Source organism: Physeter macrocephalus, chromosome 16 (assembly GCF_002837175.3).
Source record: "Physeter macrocephalus isolate SW-GA chromosome 16, ASM283717v5, whole genome shotgun sequence".
Taxonomy (NCBI): Eukaryota; Metazoa; Chordata; class Mammalia; order Artiodactyla; family Physeteridae; genus Physeter; species Physeter macrocephalus.
Window position 1 is genome coordinate 39,323,695 of NC_041229.1, and position 17,985 is coordinate 39,341,679.

Below are 17,985 nucleotides of genomic sequence, written 5' to 3' on the forward strand. Positions count from 1 at the left end.
GCCGCTCCGCGGCATGTGGGATCCTCCCAGACCGGGGCGCGAACCCGGTTCCCCTGCATCGGCAGGCGGACGCGCAACCACTGCGCCCCCAGGGAAGCCCCAAGACTATTATTTTTAAATACATTTTTAATCTCATCCCCTTTACTATCTCTTCCTGTGTATTTTACAATGTATATGTTAAAAGTACATATATACTTAGAATAAATAAAGGGAGAGTGGAAAACAATATTATTAGAAATTTTAATAAGAATTTGAGCATAGAAAACTCAAATTTTTTTCCACATTTTCCACATCTTGAAAGTATATATGCTTGACCTGGAAAACATTCTTCAAATGCAACTAACTGCTTAGCAGCTGTCAGGCATGAACCTGGAACATGTTCATTTGTAAATAATGTTATCAGATTTCAAATATCTCTCTAATAGGAAAATGAAATACTCAGAGAAGCACGTTATTTAGAAGCAAAACATATTCGTTTTTTAAAACCGAGTAAGAAACCACTTTTAAAATAATGTAATATCCATTTCAGGATCCATTCCAGATGAAAGGCTCTATCGAATGTTCGTCAACAAAAAAGTAACAATGTTGAGACCAAAAGAAGATGAGAACTCTTGGTTTAACTTATTTGTGATTCATCAGAACAGGTAAAAGTAGTCTCTGAAAATTTTTGAGTCAAGTATTGAGGTTCCCCAAATCTCTGTTTCCAAGCTTACCTATTTCAGTAAAATGCTCCTTATGCTTTGAAAGTTGTCAGTGCAGGATCAGGCAAGACTTCGATATTGCATTGTGTGACTACATCTTGAAATTGTTTTCAGTATATATTCATACTTACAAAGAATATTTCTAGCATATGGATAAGGTATACGAAGAACCATAAAATGAATAATCCTAATTCAGAAAGAAGTGGAACATTACCAGTACCCTACCCCATGCCCTTCCCTGACCACATCTTTTTCCACAAACTCCAGAGGAAGCACTATCTTCAATTTTTATTTCATCTGTCCATAGCTTTTCTTTATTGTTTAATCACATACACATTCATTATGAGTATTTTTAATTTAGTTTTGGTATAACTGGAACACCATACTTTATATTTTGCAGTTGGCTTATTTTGTTCAACATTATGACATTATATTACTAAGATTCATCCATTTTGATGCTTAAAAGTGTAATTCATTTTCACTGATGTATACAGTTCAGCTTTCTCTCCTCTTAGTGAGTGTTTTGTGTTAATTCCAGATTTTTGCTTTTTTTAAACCTTTTTGTTAGGAACATTCTTATAGATTTTTCCTGGTACATATATACAAGTGTTTTTCCAGAATATTAAATATAGCTAGATCAACTTTCTTTTGTTAGTAGTTTTAAGAAATTTAATCTGTTGGCAGGGTGTAGGTTTGATTGAAAGGAATAGAGATTTGAAGAAGCAAGATTTATTATGTGATCATTATAGTAAAAAAAGTGTGAGATGGTAACAGGGATGGTAGTGAGAATGATATGTAAGGGACAAAGCTGAGAAGTTATTAAGGAAGAATCTAAAGGGATTTGGGGCCTGATTATATAATTTATTATTTATTGAACAGATATTTATTGACAGCAGAATACTCTGGTACTTACCCATCACTGGTACTCACCCATCACTGGTACTCGGTGAAAGAAAGGCTTTAGGGGGCAGTCTTATGTTGCCTTATGTATATTCTTGAATAAACAGTGTGAGTTAAAGGAGGAGCAGTCCAGAGTTTTGATATGTGTGGTCTCCATATAACAAACTGGGAGTTTGTTCCTTCTCTTGCTGAGAGCTTTCCAGTTCTGCTACACTTTGTACTTTCCCAAGGTAGGGGTAAGTCAGAAGGAACAATTATCAGCACTTCTAAGCCAGAATGAAAGTTTGGAATGGCAGCATTGGTAAGGGGAATGGGTAGTATAATGTTGGTATGGCTGCTTACTGGTGATGTTAATAATCTTGATCATTCAATTAAGGTGGTGTAGACCAGGTTTCTCCCCTGTAAAGGTCCCATTTTCTACTTTGTAATTCATAAATATTTTGGGAAAAATACATTGAAACTATGTGAACATCCTGTTTCAACTTAAACTTTTGCCCACAGATTTTAGCATCCATTGGTAGATCTTGTTTCCAGCAATTAATACTGTGGTGTTGTTTCTGATTTTTTTTTTCTCATTCTTTTTATAATTATTAAGTCAAATTCTTCTGTTAGGAAAATTTGTCCCTTCTCATTTATTTACTTATTCATTCATTCATTTATTTATGTTACTGTGGACTCAAGGATGTTTATTTAATTCTTTGAGTTACAATCCAATGCTTTATTTTTTTGATGTTGTTGTTTTTGTTGCTCAGGTTGTTTCAGCTCTGACCATTGGGAGCTTTTTTACATTGGCTTCTATGTCCTTTCAACATGCCCTCTTCCTTTTTGTTTTTTGAGCATGTCCTTAACCTTCTAGTACCACAAGATGCTCCTGGCTCATCTTGTATTTTTCTCCTCAAGCCCTGGAATCAACCACTTCTCCAAGGAGCCCTAATTGCTTTTATTGGAGAGTGGTATTTAGAAACCCAGATATGGCCACTAAATGTGCTTATTGCTACTGTGGGTCTCTTAGCCCTCATGACTAGAGTTAAAGAAATATATGTATATTCACTAATCCATGCATACATGTCTGTATGTATACATGTGTTAAAAAAGAAACAAACAAGCACGAGTTCATACTGATTCGAATCCAGCCCTACAGGATTCATCTTTGTCTTTTCTTATTTGTGACTTCTTTCTCTAACAGTTAGAAACCTCAATTGTATTATCTATGGTATGTTTACTTATTTTTATCAATACTGGTTGACATAACAAAGTAATTTCAAAATTACTGACCCATAGCCCTGTGAGAAACAAATTTGCCAGCTAGGGTACAGTGTTTGTATGTTATTTTAGTCCTTAGCCTTACCATATCTAGTCAAAAACACCACTTTCTAAAGTTACTTTGGTCAGTTCCTTTTCCCTTACCCCTTCATTGTGGTTATAATAGTTTTTTGGTAATGCTGTTAGGTTCATTTGTCATCCTCTGCATTCTTAGGTACTTCTTTTGTTACTGTTTTCAGGGTCTTATAAAAAACAGGTTTTCTCATATTAAGCGAGAATTCTTGAGCCTTTTACATTTTACTTTATTTTCCATTTGTTTCTATACGTGGACCAGTTTCTTTCTCTTGCAGCAAAAGAAGGTAAACCCTGAGCAATTTTGTCATGCAAAATATTTCCACAAAGGTGTTTTGATCAGCTTCTAGGTCACAAATCAGAGTCAGCCCACCAGCATAATCTTCCCTTTTCCAGTGCTCCATTAAAGCATAGTTACATCACGTCGTATTTGAGTTATTCTGCATTTCTTCAGTGATTGTGATAGGATCATAACGTTTTTTACATAAAAATATTTTTTACGTAACTATTCCTAGATACATGAGCTTCTCTGATTTCACTTCCTGCTCTTCCTTGCATTCATTCTGCTTAGCCACGCTGGTCTCCTTGCTGTTCTTGAACTCACTGAATACATTCCCACGTCAGCACCTCTGCCATCAGCTTATCCCTCTGCCTAGGACTTTCTTCCCAGGCACTCCTGATCCCTCCTCTAAGTTCTCTGCTCATATGTCTCCTGTCAGAGATGCCTTCCCTGACGACCCTTTGTATAGTAGCCTTCCTTTTCCATGTAATTTTTCCCTTTATTTTTCTTTATAGCACCTGTCACTACCTGACAAATTATATATATATATATATATGTATATATGTGTGTGTGCGTGTGTGTGTGTGTATGTGTATGCATATACGTAAACATATTGTATTATTGGTAATGTCCCCCACTAGAGCAAGGACTTTGTTCATTGCTATGTCTTCAGTATCTAGAAGAGACCTGGGAGACCTGACACATAGTAGACACACAGTAAATATTTGTTCAGTGAATGAATGTCAGTTTGCCTTAAGTGAATGCTGGTTGAAGTATTTGAACACTTACTTAAATTCTCAGTGATATAAATCAGTATTAGGGAAAACTTTTTTTTTTGTCTTCCTCTCTTTGGGTTTTCACATATCTTTTAATAATAGTAGCTAATCTAGGTATAAAATGAGAGTTTGAAAATCACATATTCATACCATATTTTATTTAATATTGAAAACTCTTATCTCTGTGTAAGACTGACATTCTCATTATTTTTATAGTCAGTAGAAGAAACATGTTAAAAAAATGATGGAACATATTTAGAGTTTTGACTTTATTTGACAAAGCTTAGGCTAAACTCACTTCCCATTTTCTGTACTCTGGTATACACTCAGACCAATTTATAGGTTTTTACTATTTTTAGAGCTCATGCTTTTCTGACTTTCCCATAGGGGGAGTTATTCCTCTCTAAAGCCTTTCGTGATCTGCCTCTGTATGTAGAATTGACTGCTTTCTCTTTTGAGGCTTCTACTTGTCAGTGTCCTGCACGTTTGTAAACCCTTTGAGGGCAGGAATTGGATACTGTCTTTGCATCCCCAATCCCTTGAATGTTTCTGGCATATAGAAGGGATGTAATAAATCTTTAGTTAATGGAGAAAGAAAGATCTATACAGACTTACTTATTATAAGTTTTTCTATATTTCTGGACATTTATAATATTCATTTTTAAAAATCTTGGCATAGGAGTAAACACGGAAATACTAACTTCATTCCAGAACAGTTTTTGGATGACTTCATTGATCTTGTTATCTGGGGCCATGAACATGAGTGTAAAATAGCTCCAACCAAAAATGAACAAGAGCTCTTTTACGTATCACAACCTGGAAGCTCAGTGGTCACTTCTCTTTCCCCAGGAGAAGCTGTAAAGAAGTGAGTAATTATTATAGTTTTTAAATCAATTAAAAAAATTTGCTGATAGTCTAACCATCTCATAGGCTCAAGGTACTGATGATGCTGTTATTTATATGATAGATTTATTCATAAAGATTGATCATTCAATACAGTCTTACTGTTTGCCCAGATTTTAAGCTATTTTCAACAGGAGAAGATCCCAGTGGTATTAATGATTTTGCTGCTCATTAGGCCAATTCAAGGCTAATGTTTTTATTAACTAAATTTTAAGTTAAAGTGCTGTAGGAAAAATGATGTATGAATGGATTTTATTTTGGGGAAGAAGGATGTTTTTTTCCTGTGATACAACATTAAGATTAAATTACTAAAAACACTTTAAGGGTGTGATTTTATAAATAATTTGTAGAAATTTAGAAATATGATAGTTTTGATGTGCACATTTTCCTGAGGAAGTTTACAATGTGACTGTGCTTTCATTTCCCTCCTCATTTCAGACACGTTGGTTTGCTGCGTATAAAAGGAAGGAAGATGAACATGCAGAAAATTCCTCTCCACACAGTGCGGCAGTTTTTCATGGAGGACGTTGTTCTGGCTGATCATCCAGACATTTTTAACCCCGATAATCCTAAAGTAACCCAAGCCATACAAAGCTTCTGCTTCGAGAAGGTAATTCTTCTAGATAAAGGTCAGTGAGATCTACTTTAGTTGAGAGGTTATTTACCTTGAATTAAATACTTCGGTAGAGTAGAGGGAAGTCATTATATTTGTTACATTCTCATGAAGCCCTTAAGAAACCACTGTTGTTTTATAAATGAGTTCAGTTGTATCAAATTTTTTTCTTTTTCTTTTTTTTTTTAATAGGGACTTCCCTGGCAGTCCAGTGGTTAGTGGTTAAGACTTTGCCTTCCAGGGCAGGGGGAGTGGGTTCGATCCCTGGTCAGGGAGCTGAGATCCCACATACCTGGTGGCCAAAAAACCAAAAACACAGAACAGAAGCAATATTGTAGCAAATTCAATAAAGACTTTAAGGATGGTCCACATCAAAAAAAAAAAACAAAAAACCAAAAAACTAACGTCTTCCAGAGGGAGGAATTGTTATAAATAGAGAAACTTTGTTTAATTAAGCCCCTCTCCCAGATCCTTTCCTCCTTCTCAAAAACGTATATGTAATCTTTTCTCTCTTTTTATCCTAATTCGATAATTTGTTCATTTTATTAATGAAAGCAGGCAGTGGCTTTGATTGGAGAATGACAGGATGTTATGGTAGATGAGGAGAGCCTTAACCTCTCTAATAATTTCCATTACGCTAATAATCTCTATCACACATCCCTTTCACCCTGAAATCTCCCTCCAAATAAAATCTTAAAATGTGTGCTATGCCCCTTGTCACTTCGGTGTAAGTCCCATACCTCCCACCATGCAGATTGCCATCCCTAAACCACTGTGGAAATTCTAGAGCCACTATGAAGTTGGGTGAATGAATTTAATAATATGGAACTTGACAGCTTAATAACATTAATTACTGACACTTATTCAGTTCTTACGCTGTGTAGACTCTTCTGCTTTGCGTTTTATTCTTATAAAAATCATAATAATGATAATGATAATTATCACTGATATTCATTGGCGGCGTATATATTCTGGACACTGTTGACAGCATTTTGCATTTAATCCACTGAACAATGCTATAGGTAGGTAGAGTCTACCATACACATTTTATAGAAAGAGGAGCTGAACCTTAGATAAAGTAACTCACCCAGTGTCACAGCTTACTAGCAACATGTAACTCATATAACTGGAAAGTTTAAGAGTTTGCTGGTTTCAGAATGACTAGATCCAGAAGCTCAAATTAAGACTGTAGTTTTCTCTGTTTCTGTGTGTAGTTCTGTGCCACCCAGTCTGATGGTTTCTGTCTTAAGCTTCACTGTAAGCAAGGCATTTTCACGTGGTGGCCCACAGACTTACATTGTCCTTACAGCTGAAAGAATCATTTTTTCCCAGTAGTTCCAAATAAACCCCTAGCATTGAGTTTCCCTGGACTGAGGTCATGTACTTGTCCCTGAACCCCATCTCTGAGGCCAGGGAGATGGGAAATGAATGGATTGTCTTGGCCTAGTCAGGGAGCCCAGGGTCTCTCAATCTTGGCACAATTGACATTTTACTGGGTAACACTTTGTTGTGGGAGCTTGTTCTGTGCATGGTAGGATTTTTACAAGTCCTCTCTGACCTCAACCACTAGATGCCAGCCGGTAGTACCTCTTCCCCCTAGACATGACAGTATCTTTATTTTGAGATTGAAGAAATGCTTGCAAATGCAGAACGGGAACGTCTGGGAAATTCTCGACAGCCAGAGAAGCCTCTTATACGACTGCGAGTAAGTCCTCTTTAGATAAATTCAACTTTATGGATTTTCAGAGGAGAGTATTGTACAGTTTACATGGATTTTTTTGGAAAAGTACCAAAGAGAGTACGTATAGTAAAAAAAAGCAGTCATCATTGGTGGAAAAAATAATAAAGCAGCCAGGATTTGATTTAATCATAGTTTCATTTTGATAGGTTTGTTTTTTTTTTCTCTTATTTTTCTTATTTTCTAAATAGTCTATTGTACTTGATACGTTGGCTGTGCTCTCTGACTTCATTTACTGTTCCCTTCTCTCCCTCCCTTCCAGACACTTGGCCTTCTTGTAATTTCTCAGATGCATCAGACATACTCTCACCTCCTCCAGATCTGCTCAGATGTCACCTCAGTGGGCCCCAGCCTAATTAAGATTGCAACCCCCATACCCTCTCTCCAACACTCCTGATTTCACTTCCCTTCTCTACTTTTTCTTTTCTTTTTTTCCCACAGCACATCCTCCTAACCTACTACACCCAATTTATTTATTTTGGTTATTGTTTGTCCTCAGTTACAAAACTATCAGCTCTGTAGAAGCACGGAACTTTGTGAATCTTCTTAACTAATGTATCCAAAGATCCCAGAACAGTTCCTGACACATAACAAGTGCTTGATAAATATGTGGAAAGAATTGATAAGTACTTGAGAGTATTAGAAAAATCTAAGAAATTGAAGTGTTTCCTGTGCCTATAAGCCTGCTTATCTTTTCTATAATGATATATACAAACAAACAAATAACAACAGACTTTTTTTTTTGCCCCTCTGCCTTTCCCTTCTCCTAGCTCCTGCCCTTTCTGATTTTCTTTCAAAAAAATACATTGTCTATATTGCTCATGTAATATTCTCTTCCTCCATCCACTATAGTCAAGGCTCTGACCCCACCATCTCAGGTGGAAAAGATGACCTTCAGTTGTCAAATCCAGTAGATTTTTGTCATCTTACTGAATCACTCTTTGGCATTCTCTACTACGAATGATGTTTGTCCCTTCCTATCTTTCAGTTAGCCCTCTGTTCAGTCTAGGCATATGGTCACCTATAGAATGACAACTCCCAAATTTTGACCTCCAGCTTAGACCTCCTTGTTGAGGTCCAAGAGTCCTTCTAAAGCCTTGTACTTATGGGGTGCAGCCCTCAAACCAGCAACTTGGCATCACCTGGAAAATTCTTAAAAATACAGAATCTCAGGCTCCACATTAACCCCACTGAACTACATTTTAAGAAGATCCCCAAGAGATTTATATGCACATTAAAATTTGAGAAGCCCTGGGACATAGCGTGTGAAGGTAAAGAGTACATTCTAGAACCAGACTGCTTGGGTTTGCTTCTGGCTCTGCCACTAGCTATATGACCTTGAGCCACTGGGTCTCTTGTCCCTTGGTTGTACTTCATAGATTTACAAGATCTAAATGAATTTAGTAATCTGGCCCCTTCTCTCTATCCCGTTGTCATTGCTGTAGCTGAGGCCTGATTCTTACCTGGCCTGTAGCTGACTGCCTGACTCTGCCTCCAGTTTCCCCCTCTCCCCACCTCTAGCCTCTCCACACTAATGCCAAGATCATCTTTGGAAAATACGAGCTTGCATGTCTTTCCTGCTGAAAACGACTTAATGATTTCCTAGCTCTAACAGGAACAAGTCTATAAACTCTTGCATGGCATTCAGAGGGTTTACATGACCTGGTCTAAACCCACCTCTTTGCTTCTACCTCATTTCCTGCCAGCACCTCCTAAGCTCCAGTTATACTGGACTAAAAGTTGCTGTTTTCCTAGGCCCAGTGGAGTTTATTTCACTCTTTGGAATGTTTGCCCATGCTGATCCTGCTGCGTGGGATGCACTTCTCTCCTTCTTTCATAATATTCCCTTTAACACCCACTTAAAGCTTCCCCTCTTCAAAAGAAGCCTTTCTCGACTTCCCTTCAGAGTCGTTGCTTCTTCCTTTGTGTCCTCAGTATACTTTGTGCATACTTCTTTTTATTTTTCTGAGTTTGCCAAGAAAGAGAATGGCTTTATTACATCTCACTATCAGATGTAATAAAATGTTATATATATGTATATATATAATAATGTTTTATTAAATATCTTTTTAAAGTTTTTTTTTTTTTTGGCTGCACTGCACAGTATACATACTTCTTACAGCACCATCACATTCTGCTTGCAATTACTTCTTTACATAGTTTAACTTCCCAGTCAGCTTGTGAATTTCTTCACAACCAGGCTGCTGTTTTACTTTTGGTGGTACCCCTGGCCCTTAGCAGAGTGCCTACACATTGTGGACACTCAGTAAAGTTTGCTTAGTGAACGAGTTTTGCGACTTTTAGGAGCAGAAAATTACAAATAAAACTAGGCTGGAGCACAGCTGTTAAAAATGTCTGAAGAGTTTTGGGGAGGCCCAATAGCTTGAGCATTTGGCATTTTCTGTTTTAGAACATGGCAGCAGCTGTAGAGGTGGTCTGGGTAACAGAAACATAGTTGCTTCGGGGGAACCACATAGTTCTCTTTATCAGGGCAGAAGGTGCCATGTTCCTCATCTATGTCTGCCTGATACCATTAGAACCAACCAGACTTGAATTGAAAATTGGCATTCCTTTTTCTAAACACACTAAATTATTAATTCATTAAGGTAACAAAAGAACAAATATTTTCACGTAAGTAGTATTCCAGAAGTACATTGTGTTGGCTAGAGGACGCTCACTGATTCACTAATACAGTGAACAAATATATGTTGAGTACCTTCTTTCTGCATGCTGGTGGGCGGGGAGGAGGGCCACAGTGATGGTAAAATATACGAGGGTTACTGGAGGTGGAGGTGTGAGGAGAGGCACAATAAACAAATAGCGAATACATGAACAAAATCTTAGCTAGTGCTAAGTGTGATGAAGAGTGTAAGTGGGGTGGAGGTTAGGAGTAATGTGGAAAGGCTGGTGATGTGGTACAATGCTGATTCCCAGAGCATACTTTGAGAACAGCTAGTTTAGGAGAACGATTGTATCTCTGAGAAAGAGATGTAGTATTTTTCTTTGTAAAGAGCTTGGTACCACCATAGACTTATTTAGAAAGAGCCTGCCTTGAGAGCAATTATTAGTTCTTTTATAAATAGAAACAGGCCCTCTGTACCTGCACTTCCGCATCCACGGATATGGAGGGCTGATTGAACTCCGCCATTTTATATAAGGGACTTGAGCATTCACAGATTTTGGTGTTCTTAGGGATCCTGGAACCAATCCCCCGTGAATACTGAGGGATGACTGTACTGTGTTTTGAAGGAAGGTGATCATTTCTCAAAGCTCACAGACTAGCTTCTTTTCCTCCATGGATTTTTCCCAGCATTTATTTTTGTCTAGTGTAAAAGCTTATCCCTACATGATAGACCAATTAACAAATGCATCTAGGGCCAGCATTTTGTTTTGGTAAAGAATCTCCTTCTGTTTTAAAAATTTAAAAAAATTTGTTTAGAAATTTCACATCCTTTTCAGATGATATTCCTGGTACCTAGACTGCTAGTTTTATCATGGGGAGATGTAATTTTCTGACATTGTGGGAATTCTTACTGTATCTTGATTCCATCAAACAATGTTCTGCATAAGCGTAAACCTTTGAAGTTTTATTTTCTCAGTAGAATAAATGGTATAACATCATCATGATCTTTAAAATGAACTGTGGAACATTAACGTATTAACTTAAAAGTATTACACATAAACATGAATACTGAAATTGGTGATCTGTTGTTTCCTAGCCTTCATAGCTTATTCTGTATTTCCAGGTGGACTATAGTGGAGGCTTTGAACCGTTCAGTGTTCTTCGCTTTAGCCAGAAATTTGTGGACCGGGTAGCTAATCCAAAAGATGTTATCCATTTTTTCAGGCGTAGAGAACAAAAGGAAGACACAGGTAAGCTAGTTATCTTTACAAATTAAAAAATGCTCTTATAGGCTTCACATAAATCAATCTCTAGTAAAAGTATAAAACAATAATGGAAAATGTTTTATTATGATTCTTTCTAATATCTCAGACAAATGAAATGACAGTTGGAATAATTAAATCTCTTCTAAAAATTAGATAGCAATCATTTGTAAACTTGTGGATATCAATAAAGAAATGAAGGCTTTCGTAGTTTTTTTAAAACGTGCTGCTGATTAACAACACACTTAAGAGATAAAGTGTTTAAATATCTATTATTTACTATACATTATTAATGTTCAGAGAATATACTCTCAAATTTTGCAGGGCTAAATATTTCAACTTTACAGTGTATAATGATTTAAGAAGACTCCAGTCTTTTGAAATAAGAGGTGTCCCAGAGTGTTAAAAAGATATGTACTTAAGGGCTTAAGTTTGATGTTTCTGATGATCAGATAACTAATTTCCAATTAAAGTTCATAAAAATGAATTGTCCTTATTTTAGCATTTATCAAAAACAGGTCATCTGACTGAAACAGTGCTTCTTCTTAAGAAGTATCGGTCCTTTTAAATACAGAGGCTCATCTCCTTAGAGCTATCGAGTGAGAATTTTTATAGAAAAATATGACCCTTGTTTACATGTATGCTACCTTGATTTTTATTAACCCTGATTTAATGGGCCCCTGTTTTTCATAGTGAAATTGTGATCACAATGGTGTGTGCTGTTAATTCAGCCTGAAACAGTCATTTGGATATTTAAATGGAGCTCATAGAATACTGTTTTAGGGGGGAAAAATCCATATCATAGAATGATATTTTTATGCTATGAATTTTAGCTAGTTACTTACTGATGGTGATTTACTTTAATTGTCCGTCCTTATCAATTCCTTGAATTTTGGGGGTGTAGCATTTGTGGGAATGTGGAGTATAGAACCTAGTACCTTATGTTACTTGAATTTCATCCATTGTCAGTTTTGTTCTGATGATCCCTTTTTTGTTTAAACATTAATTGCTGAATGGAAACAATGACCCTTTTGTATATCTTATTGAAAGCATGAAATTGTTTGTTGTTTTGGCCAGCTCTGCTACTTTAACTACATGTGTGACATCATGCAAATTACTTAATCTCTGATGTTTTGTTTTCTTGTCTGCAAAATCAGGATAATAACTGTGCCTGCCTCACAGGATTGTTATGAGGATTAGATGATATACTGTATGTAAATGGTCTTAACATAGTGTCTGGCATAGTAAAATATAGTAATCATATTTATGAAGTAATATTAATTCTCCTGTCTTGAAATTCAAAAAAGATTTCTATTCACTTGTCCTCACCACTTTGTAAGAGGCACACTGAACTTTGTCCCTCTTTACCCCCTAAGCCATTGCATAAACTTTCCCTCTGCCTGAAATACTTTTTCTTTTTCCTTTTTTGCTTAGTAAGTCTTATTCATTCTGCAAGTCTTTTTTTTGTTTATTTGTTTCTAATTAATTTATTTATTTGCTTTTATTTTTGGCTGTGCCAGGTCTTAGTTGTGGCACGCGGGATCTTTGTTGCAGCATGCAGGATCTTCAGTGGCGGCATGCGGACTTCTTAGTTGCAGTGCAAGTCTTGAGTCAAATGATAACTGCGTTTGCCATCTGAATGTTATTTTCAGCCTTCTTTGAGAAGAATTAATGTATTTCTTCTCTGTGTGTCATATTTTCTGCTCTTACCTCTGTTGTAGCACTTACCATCTTGTGTCGTAATCATTTGCTGTTATGGGTGGCATCCTGTCATTTTATTATTGTGTTTTCCACACCAGGTCACACACGTGCTAGACAGTTAATATTCATTTCCCTGACAAAGGTTATGAGCAGAGCACCTACTGGACCCTATGCTTTTTGACTTCTTGCCCAGTATTCTTTTTATTCTGTACCTGCTGTTTTTTGAGACAACCATCCTGCCTAGGAATGCAGCATATGTGCTTTAAACCTATTTCCCATTTGTCTCACAGAATATTAAAAAGATATGTGTTTAATGGCCAAGATTTAATTAAATTAATAATTTCTGCTGTTTCATGAAGGACATTCTTATGTGAAACTGGCTTTTTGTTTTGTCTTGTTTTGAACTGTGAGTACGAAGTGGTAACTCTCAGTAGAACTCAGAGACACTGCCTTGACTCATCCCAAGGCACTGGCAGTTTTACCCATGACTGCTTTTGTATCATTGGTGCAAATGTCAATACAGTGGAAGAGAGAAATAACGTCTTAGTATTATTATGAAAGTACGTTTGACCTTAAGCTCCCTGAACCAGTATGGGGGACTCCCAGAGATCTGTGGACCACTCTGTGAGAACAGCTCCAAGAGACATATTACTTGGAGATTTGGAAAAGAAATACAGACTTTGGGGAAATGACTCTAGATATTAGCAAAAATGCCTCAAAATTTACTGGGTTGAGCAAACTGACAGTTGATAAAGTTTGGCCATACCTCCTTCACTGAGAGCAACCTTCAGTGAGTTTGGGCACTTAACATTAAAAGAGAAACTGCTACTTTTTTTTTTTTTCATGGACTTCTTTTTTCTAGGAGAAGAGATCAACTTTGGGCAGTTCATCACAAAACCTTCAGAAGCAACAACTCTAAGGGTAGAAGACCTTGTGAAACAGTATTTTCAAACCGCAGAGAAGGTAATTTCTTAGTTACAGTTCTCAGTTTGGATAATGGCTATCTTATAATAACAGATTTTACTTTAAGATATGTGTAATTGATAGTTTAAACAAAATGAATCCTCAGAATGTCTCCATGAAGTAAGCAGGGTGACAATTACATTCATTTATAGTTATTACGTATCAAGAAAAATAAGTGCTTAATTAATGTCAGTCATTAATATTGTTATTATTGTGTCTATTATCGTCAGTGTTGCTATCCTTCTCTCTTTTTATCGCTACTACCTAAGTCTGAACCCAGGATTTAATTTTCTTGCATCTGGATGTAATTTCAGAGTTACTTTATTAATAAGCCACTGGATGGTGAAGCTATTCTTATTTTTGTGGGTATATGCCGCTTTGAGATCCTCTGGTTGTATTAGCTTCCTATAGCTGCTGGAATAAATGTCCACAAACTTAGGGGTTTAAAACAACACAGGTTTATTACCTTACAGTTTTGTAGGTCAGAAAGCAGACACTGGTCTCACTGGACAAAAACTGAGGTGTTGTCAAGGCTGTGTTCCTTTCTGGAAGCTGTAGGGAAGATTCCATTTCCTCATCTTCTCCAGCTTCTGGAGGTACCCATGTTTCTTGGCTCCGGGCCCCCTTCTTCCATCTTCAAAGCAAGCAACGCTGGATCTGTCTGGCCGTCGTTTCCCCGGATACTTCTCTGTGACTCCCTTCTTCAGTCTCCCTCTTCTACTTTCAAGGATGCTTGTGATTACACTGGGCCCACCTGGATAGTCCCTGATAATCTCCCAGTTTTGTAGCCAGCTGCTTAGCAACCTTAATTCCATCTGTAACCTTAATTCTCCTTTGCCATGTAACATATTCACAGGTCCCAGAGATTAGGATGTGGACATCTTTAGGGGCCATTTTTCTGCCTACCACACTGGTTAACCTGCTGTCTTTGTCATCAGCTGCTATTTCTGGACTCTATGTCCCAGCCTCTTAGGCCTCTGCATTTTCACAAGTCCTGTACTCTACTCCTGTTTCTTGTTTTTACTTTGCTTTTTCTGGCCCTTAATATTTATCAGCACGCTTAATTACTGTCCATTGATTTATTTTGCTTTGCTGTGTTTTCCCTCCAATAACTAGATAACTTTTTTGTCTTTTTCTCTGGTAAAATTATTCTGTAATTTTCCTTGCTTATACAGAATTGTTTTGTAAGGAAGATGCTGCATCCAGTGATTTATATGTCTCTTACAGAACGTGCAGCTTTCACTTCTTACAGAAAGGGGAATGGGTGAAGCAGTACAAGAATTTGTGGACAAGGAAGAAAAAGATGCCATAGAGGAATTAGTGAAATACCAGTTGGAAAAAACACAGAGATTTCTTAAAGAACGTCATACTGATGCCCTAGAAGATAAAATCGATGAAGAGGTGAGTAACTAATTTGGGTTGGAAAATCTATTATTTAGATAGTCTCTCCTTAAGAGTAGCTCTAAGTTTCTTTCTGGTAAATCACTAACTTCACTGATTTGTTTAGTTTCCTCATCTATAAAATTGAGATCATAAAGTGAGGATTAAATTAGAAAATGTCTAATAAGTGTCTAGAACACAGTCTCAAATATGATTGATACCCAGTGAATGTTAGTTTTGTTCCCCATAGCTAGTATCTTCTCTTGAAGATCATGAAAGTGCTTTAAAATGAACCTCATAGGGTGAAAATGTCTGCTTATCTCAATTTTTTATTAAGTTTTGATTGAGATTTTGAATTTCACCTAGGAGATGCAGTCCCTCTGAGCATAAAAGCAGAGGAAAATCTCTTTAGATTTGACTACATAAAATTTTTAAATGTTTGCATGTCAAATTGTCAAAAAACAAAATGAGAAGGTATCGACATGGAGAAAATATTCATATGTGGGCAGAACAAAAGGTTAATATTCTTACTACATTAAAGGGCTCTTATGACTCTTAAGAAGAATATTAAACATTTCAATAGAATAATGAACAGAGGACCTGAATAGGTGGTTCATAAAAGAAATACAAATGGCTAATAGGCATATGAAACTGGTATTTAACCTAGGATAATCAAAGAAGCTCAAATTAAATGTATTTTTTATCTGTCAAAGTGGCAACAATTTGAGAAAGATACTTAGTACTCTGCTGGTAGGAGTATCAGAGTTTGAACAGCTGCACTGAAAAGCATTTTTGCCTTCTTAAGCATGTCAAGAAGCTTAAGATTTGTCCTTTAACTCAGCCCTGGGAGATTTTCCTAAGACAATAATGAGATAGAGATTAGAATGGGGAGTAATTTATGTCAGTGTTATCTGCAGTGGGGAAAAGTTGGAAATGTTTTGGTGAAATAAATATTGGTACATACATAGTATGGAATACTATGCAGCTATTAAAAATTACACTTTTGAAGAACATGGAAAAGTATTTTCAGTGTTAAGTGGGAAAAGAATTCCAAAGAGGTAAAACTATACACAATGTGATCCCAGTTATTTTTATTTTATATGTGAGTGGGTGCGTGTATGCAAAGAATGGAAGAAGATATTCCAAACATTATCAGTGGTTATGCTCAGGTAGTAGGATTGTAGGGGATCATTTTCTGTATTTTCCAAATTCCCTCTGAGCAGAAGAACAAAATGTTATTTTTAGAACTCATTCCCTTTTGCTTTTATTTTTGTGCTTTTAGCATTTAACAAGATTCTTTTAAAGCCTTATGGTGTCAACTGTTGTACAACCAGTAATATTAAATGCCGGGTACTTTCACAGGGAAAGCAGATAATCCATACTCTAAAACTACTTTCTCTGTGGCTCTGGATGTGTTAAGTTCATAAACTTTTAGCATGGGTGGATTTGTCAGTCAGGTGCCATAAATATAACATGACCATACCCCCTAAATGTAAAATGCAAAACTGTAAAACTCCTAGGAGATAACATAGGAGAAAACCTAGATGACCTTGTATATGGTGATGACATTTTAGATTCAACATCAAAAGCACGATTCATGAAAGAAGTAATTGATACGCTAGACTACATTGAAATTTAAAACTTTTGCTCTGCAAAAGATAACGTGAAGAGAATGAGAAGACACGCCACAGACTGGGAGAAGATAGTTGCAAAAGACACATTTGATGAGGGATTATTATCTAAAATATACAAAAACTCTTAAAATTCAACAATAAGAAAATTTTAAAATCCAGTTAAAAAATGGGCAAAAGACTTTACCAGACCAAGGAAGGTAGTCAGTTGGCAAGTAAGCATATGAAAAGATGCTCTACATCTTATGTCATTAGGGAAATGTAAATTAAAACAAGGAGCTATGCCACTACACACCTGTCCGAATGGCCAAATTCCAGAACACCGACACCACCACATGCTGGTGAGGATGTGGTGCAGCAGGAACTCTTAGATTGTGAGTGGGAATGCAAAATGGTGCAGTCATGCACTTTGAAAGGCAGTTTGTCAGTTTCTTATAAAAGTAAACATACTCTTCCCATACTCTCCAGCAGTCGTGCTCCTAGGTATCTACCCAAAGGAGTTGAAAACTTATGTCTAAACAAAAACCTGCACATGATATTTATAGCAGCTTTATTCATAATTGCCAAAACTTGGAAGCAACAAAGATGTACTTCAGTAGGTAAATGAATAAGTAAACTGTGAAACATCTAGACAAGGGAATATTATTCTGTGCTAAAAAGAAATGACCTATCAAACCATTAAAAGACATGGAGGAGCCTTAAGTGACTATTACCAACTGAAAGAAGCCAATCTGAAAAAGTAACTTAATGTATGATTCCTGCTATGTAACATTCTAGAAAAGGTAAAACTATGGGCATAGTACAGAAATCAGTGGTTGTCAGTGGTTGGGCAGGGATGGGTTAAGGGGATGAAAAGGTGGATTCACAGAGGATTTTTAGAACAGTAAAACTACTCTGTATCAAACTGTAATGGTGGGTTATACATGTATACATGTCATTATACATTTGTCCAAACTCATAGAATGTACACCACCAAGAGTGAACCTTAAGGAGTTTAGGTGATATGGAGTATGGAGTATGGAGTGTCAGTATCAGTTCATCAGTTATAACAACTGTACAGTTCTGGTGCGGGATGTTGATATTAATAGGGGAGGCTGTGCATGTATGGGACAGGGCTATATGGGAAATCTCTGTGCCTTCCTTTTAATTTTGCTGTGAACGCAAGCTGCTCTAAAAAAG

The 17,985-nt window shown here is 36.6% G+C and overlaps 1 protein-coding gene across 2 annotated transcripts in view; it reads left to right on the top strand.

Moving 5' to 3' along the window:
• The window catches only part of MRE11 (MRE11 homolog, double strand break repair nuclease), a 72,290-nt gene that overhangs the window by 24,005 nt on the left and 30,300 nt on the right, over positions 1-17,985 (top strand). The window contains exons 7-13 of one of the 2 annotated variants that reach the window (XM_007113517.4): positions 530-644; positions 4,672-4,857; positions 5,334-5,505; positions 7,133-7,213; positions 10,993-11,119; positions 13,695-13,795; positions 15,023-15,196. In XM_007113517.4, coding sequence (XP_007113579.1) covers positions 530-644; positions 4,672-4,857; positions 5,334-5,505; positions 7,133-7,213; positions 10,993-11,119; positions 13,695-13,795; positions 15,023-15,196 — 956 coding nt within the window. The remainder of the gene's footprint in view (positions 1-529; positions 645-4,671; positions 4,858-5,333; positions 5,506-7,132; positions 7,214-10,992; positions 11,120-13,694; positions 13,796-15,022; positions 15,197-17,985) is intronic. The other variant, XM_007113518.4, reaches the window with a different exon arrangement.